The sequence below is a fragment of the Telmatherina bonti genome, assembly GCF_933228915.1.
Source record: "Telmatherina bonti genome assembly, chromosome: 2".
Classification (NCBI taxonomy): Eukaryota; Metazoa; Chordata; class Actinopteri; order Atheriniformes; family Telmatherinidae; genus Telmatherina; species Telmatherina bonti.
In genome coordinates, this window is record NC_136620.1 from 2,383,433 (window position 1) to 2,389,432 (window position 6,000).

General features: G+C 41.5%; 1 protein-coding gene across 1 annotated transcript in view; it reads right to left on the reverse strand.

Annotated features, from left to right (window-relative positions):
• The window catches only part of mphosph6 (M-phase phosphoprotein 6), a 28,898-nt gene extending 23,303 nt beyond the window's left edge, over window positions 1-5,595 (reverse strand). Inside the window, exons 1-4 of the mRNA XM_079248845.1 lie at window positions 5,430-5,595; window positions 4,980-5,092; window positions 4,814-4,904; window positions 4,585-4,682 (exon numbers count right to left, since the gene is read on the reverse strand). Of these exons, the coding sequence (XP_079104971.1) occupies window positions 4,585-4,682; window positions 4,814-4,904; window positions 4,980-5,092; window positions 5,430-5,477 (350 nt within the window). The 5' untranslated portion in view covers window positions 5,478-5,595. The remainder of the gene's footprint in view (window positions 1-4,584; window positions 4,683-4,813; window positions 4,905-4,979; window positions 5,093-5,429) is intronic.
• Between the last annotated feature and the right edge of the window lie 405 nt (window positions 5,596-6,000).

Here is a 6,000-nt window from a genome sequence, read left to right on the forward strand (position 1 = left end):
AATGTTGCTTAATGTTGCCTCATGTTGCTTAATGTCACCTCATGTTGCTTCATGCCCCTTCACGTTGCTTCATGTCGCTTCATGTTGTTTAATGCCGTCTCATGTTGCTTAATGTCGCTTCATGTTGTTTAATGTCGCTTCATGTTAATGTATTTTCATGTTGCTTATTGTTGCTTCATGTTGCTTAATGCCCCTTCATGTTGAATCATGTTGCTTAATGATGCCTTATGTTGCATCATGTCATTTAATGACGCTTCTTGTTGCTTAATGACGCTTCATGTTGCTAAATGTCGCTTCAAAGTGCCTAATGTCGCTTCATGTTGCTTAATGTGTCTCCATGTTGCTAAATGTCGCTTCATGTTGCTAAACGTTGCTTCATGTTGCTTAATGTCTTCCTCATGTTGCTTAATGTGTCTTTATGTTGCTAAATGTCGCTTCATGTTGCTAAATGTCGCTTCATGTTGCATCATGTCGCTTCATGTTGCATCATGTCGCTTCATGTTGCCAAATGTCGCTTCATGTTGCCAAATGTCGCTTCAAGGTGCTTAATGTCGCTTCCTGTTGCTTAATGTCGCTTCATGTTGCTTAATGTCGCTTCATGTTGCTTAATGTCGCTTCATGTCGCTTCATGTCGCTTCATATTGCTAAATGTCGCTTCATGGTGCTTAATGTCGCTTCATGGTGCCTAATGTCGCTTCAAGGTGCCTAATGTCGCTTCATGTTGCTAAATGTCGCCTCATGTTGCTTAATGTCGCTTCATGTTGGTTAATGTCGCTTCATGTTGCTTAATGACGCTTCATGTTGCTTCATGTCGCTTCATGTTGCTTAATGTCGCTTCATGTTGCTTAATGACGCTTCATGTTGCTTAATGTCGCTTCATGTTGCTTAATGACGCTTCATGTTGGTTAATGTCGCCTCATGTTGCTTAATGACGCTTCATGTTGCTTCATGTCGCTTCATGTTGCTTCATGTCGCTTCATGTTGCTTAATGACGCTTCATGTTGCTTCATGTCGCTTCATGTTGCTTAATGACGCTTCATGTTGCTTAATGTTGCTTCATGTTGCTTAATGTCACTTCATGTTACTTAATGTCGCTTCATGTTGCTTAATGTCACTTCATGTTGCTTAATGTCGCTTCATGTTGCTTAATGACGCTTCATGTTGCTTAATGTCGCTTCATGTTGCTTAATGTCACTTCATGTTACTTAATGTCGCTTTATGTTGCTTGATGTCGCTTCATGTTGCTTAATGTCACTTCATGTTACTTAATGTCGCTTCATGTTGCTTAATGTCGCTTCATGTTGCCCAATGTCGCCTAATGTTGCTTAATGTCGCTTCATGTTACTTCATGTTGCCCAATGTCGCCTCATGTTTCTTCATGTTGCTTCATGTTGCTTCATGTTTTTTCATGTCGCTTCATTTTGCTTCATGTTGCCTAATGTCGCTTCATGTTGCCTTATGTTGCTTCATGTCGCTTCATGTTGCTTCATGTCGCTTCATGTTGCTAAATGTCGCCTCATGTTGCTTCATGTCGCTTCATGTTGCTTAATGACGCTTCATGTTGCTAAATGTCGCCTCATGTTGCTAAATGTCGCCTCATGTTGCTTAACAACGCTTCATGTTGCTTAATGACGCTTCATGTTGCTTCATGACGCTTCATGTTGCTTAATGTCGCTTCATGTTGCTTAATGTCGCTTCTTGTTGCTTAATGTCGCTTCATGTTGCTAAATGTCGCTTCATGTTGCTTAATGTCGCTTCATGTTGCTTCATGTAACTTCATGTCGCTTCATGTTGCCCAATATCGCCTCATGTTTCTTCATGTTGCTTCATGTCGCTTCATGTTTCTTCATGTCATTTCATTTTGCTTCATGTCGCTTCATGTTTCTTCATGTCGCTTCATTTTGCTTCATGTCGCTTCATGTTTCTTCATGTCGCTTCATTTTGCTTCATGTCGCTTCATGTTTCTTCATGTCGCTTCATGTTGCTTCATGTCGCTTCATGTTTCTTCATGTCACTTCATTTTGCTTCATGTCGCTTCATGTTTCTTCATGTCGCTTCATTTTGCTTCATGTCGCTTCATGTTTCTTCATGTCGCTTCATGTTTCTTCATGTTGCTTCATTTTGCTTCATGTTGCTTCATGTTGCTTCATGTTTCATCATGTCGCTTCATTTTGCTTCATGTCGCTTCATGTTTCTTCATGTCGCTTCATTTTGCTTCATGTCGCTTCATGTTTCTTCATGTCACTTCATTTTGCTTCATGTCGCTTCATGTTTCTTCATGTCGCTTCATGTTGCTTCATGTCGCTTCATGTTTCTTCATGTCACTTCATTTTGCTTCATGTCGCTTCATGTTTCTTCATGTCGCTTCATTTTGCTTCATGTCGCTTCATGTTTCTTCATGTCGCTTCATTTTGCTTCATGTTGCTTCATGTTTCTTCATGTCGCTTCATTTTGCTTCATGTCGCTTCATGTTTCTTCATGTCGCTTCATGTTTCTTCATGTTGCTTCATTTTGCTTCATGTTGCTTCATGTTTCATCATGTCGCTTCATTTTGCTTCATGTCGCTTCATGTTTCTTCATGTCGCTTCATTTTGCTTCATGTCGCTTCATGTTTCTTCATGTCACTTCATTTTGCTTCATGTCGCTTCATGTTTCTTCATGTCGCTTCATGTTGCTTCATGTCGCTTCATGTTTCTTCATGTCGCTTCATTTTGCTTCATGTTGCTTCATGTTTCTTCATGTCGCTTCATTTTGCTTCATGTTGCTTCATGTTTCTTCCTGTCGCTTCATTTTGCTTCATGTTGCTTCATGTTTCTTCCTGTCGCTTCATTTTGCTTCATGTCGCTTCATGTTTCTTCATGTCGCTTCATGTTGCTTCATGTTGCTTCATGTTTCATCATGTCGCTTCATGTTGCTTCATGTTGCTTCATGTTTCATCATGTCGCTTCATTTTGCTTCATGTTGCTTCATGTTGCTTCATGTTTCATCATGTCGCTTCATGTTGCTTCATGTTGCTTCATGTTGCTTCATGTTTCATCATGTCGCTTCATTTTGCTTCATGTTGCTTCATGTTGCTTCATGTTGCTTCATGTTTCATCATGTCGCTTCATTTTGCTTCATGTCGCTTCATGTTGCTTCATGTTGCTTCATGTTGCTTCATGTTTCATCATGTTGCTTCATGTTTCATCATGTCGCTTCATTTTGCTTCATGTCGCTTCATGTTTCTTCATGTCGCTTCATGTTGCTTCATGTTGCTTCATGTTTCTTCATGTCGCTTCATTTTGCTTCATGTTGCTTCATGTTGCTTCATGTCGCTTCATGTTTCTTCATGTCGCTTCATGTTGCTTCATGTTGCTTCATGTTTCTTCATGTCGCTTCATGTCGCTTCATGTCGCTTCATGTTGCTTCATGTTGCTTCATGTTGCTTCATGTTTCTTCATGTCGCTTCATTTTGCTTCATGTCGCTTCATGTTTCTTCATGTCGCTTCATTTTGCTTCATGTCGCTTCATGTTTCTTCATGTTTCTTCATGTCGCTTCATTTTGCTTCATGTCGCTTCATGTTTCTTCATGTCGCTTCATTTTGCTTCATGTTGCTTCATGTTGCTTCATGTTTCTTCATGTCGCTTCATTTTGCTTCATGTCGCTTCATTTTGCTTCATGTCGCTTCATGTCGCTTCATTTTGCTTCATGTCGCTTCATGTTTCTTCATGTCGCTTCATTTTGCTTCATGTTGCTTCATGTTTCTTCATGTCGCTTCATGTTGCTTCATGTTGCTTCATGTTTCTTCATGTCGCTTCATGTTTCTTCATGTCGCTTCATGTTTCTTCATGTTGCTTCATGTTGCTTCATGTCGCTTCATGTTTCTTCATGTCGCTTCATGTTGCTTCATGTCGCTTCATGTTTCTTCATGTCGCTTCATGTTTCTTCATGTCGCTTCATGTTGCTTCATGTTGCTTCATGTTGCTTCATGTTTCTTCATGTCGCTTCATTTTGCTTCATGTCGCTTCATGTTTCTTCATGTCGCTTCATTTTGCTTCATGTTGCTTCATGTTGCTTCATGTTTCTTCATGTCGCTTCATTTTGCTTCATGTCGCTTCATGTTTCTTCATGTCGCTTCATTTTGCTTCATGTTGCTTCATGTTTCATCATGTCGCTTCATTTTGCTTCATGTCGCTTCATGTTTCTTCCTGTCGCTTCATTTTGCTTCATGTTGCTTTATGTCGCTTCATGTTTCTTCATGTCGCTTCATGTTTCTTCATGTCGCTTCATGTCTGGAAAACTGGAATTTACCGCACCAGCACAAGCGCCTTGGCTCCACTGCGTGTTCGATGTCGCATCAGTTCGGACTGCAGCCGACCAATTAGTTTCTGGGCATGGCTCCGCTTCTGATTGGTCAGGAGCGATGTGCTGATGAGCTCAACGTGACAAACCCGAATCTCGATGGAAGTAACCGTAGTCTAACCATGAACGTAGAACGTAGTCTAACCACAAATCTGTTGTGAAATTACATCAATATAGTTCAAGAAAGTCAATTTGTTAGGACGAGGAAACTTTCCATCCATCCTGTGATGACCTGTCGTTACCTCAGAGCCATCTCTTCATCCGTGACATCCATCTGCATCCGTCTCACATCCTCCTCCTCCTCCTCTTCGGCTTTCGGGTTCAATAGAGCCATCAGTTTCTGCAACGGACAGAGGAGCAGCTGAAACATACGGAGATGCCGGCTGTCCACACACACCATCTCTGTCATCAAAACTTTACTCTAAGAGTCACAGAAAGCAGACAGAACAGAGCAGACCAGAAGACACAGACCTCCACTTCTGGGTTAAAGCCTCTGAAGGACAGCCGGCCAAATAACAGGTCCTCACAAGGTCCAAAACTCTTCTCCTCCATGATCAGGCTCCTGACACAAAACATTCATCATTCACCGGAGCCTCATGAACCAGGCAGATGTCCCCTGCTCCATCAGGACACCTACTCTTTCGCCTGGAGCTCGGGCAGTTCCAGGTACCAATGTTCATCGCTGATGATCTTCTTCTCATCTTCCTCCAGCTGCTTCTTTGTCTCAGCATCCAGACCTCTCTGCATGAACTGCAACCAGCAGAGAAACCGTCAGTCTCACCCACAAATGATCAGAAACATTCACAATCAGCTGAACAGCATCACAATAAATACAAGAAATAAAACAGAAAATCTGTTTCTATCACAGAAATAAGAATCATGTCTTCACACCAGATATCAGTTTAAACTCATAATAACAGACGTTTTAAAGAGTATTTTTATTAACTCCGAATGAATAAATAAGCTATTCCAGACCTAATGATTTCCAAATCTTTTCCTCTGGATCACATAAAATACTCATTCAGCCTGAAAAGGTGGAATTAGCAGATTTCCAGCTGGAGGAGAGCCGGCTGCTTTCTGCACCAACCTTCATCCGCAGCAGGTTCTTAGAGAGCTTCACGGCGTCGCCCGACATCCTGACCAGCTAACCAGGTCACCACCTAACCAGATAACCAGATAACCAGGTCACCAAACAGCCGAACGTTCGATCCCAACAAGCCGCTGCGCCGTGGGCCGCACGCGCTACACGCCGTTGCCGCGTGCGCAGGCAGAAACAATCGAGCGGCCAGCAGTTAACAGTAAAACTAATCGATTGCAGATACCGACCCTTGGAAAGAAACAAAAGCAAAATGAATAAATAAGCATTTAAATAAAACATATATATCTTAGCTGCCAAGTATCCCGTTTTGGCTGGGAAACTTCGGTATTTTCCCTGTTTCCTGATTTCGTCCCGTATTTTTAATTTCCAAATCAAATGGATAGAAAACAACTCATACAGCATGAAGACATGAATTCCTGTGTCACTGTGTTCATGATCATATTAATGAAACATGAAGACATGAATTCCTGTGTCACTGTGTTCATGATCATATTAATGAAACATGAAGACATGAATTCCTGTGTCACTGTGTTCATGATCATATTAATGAAACATGAAG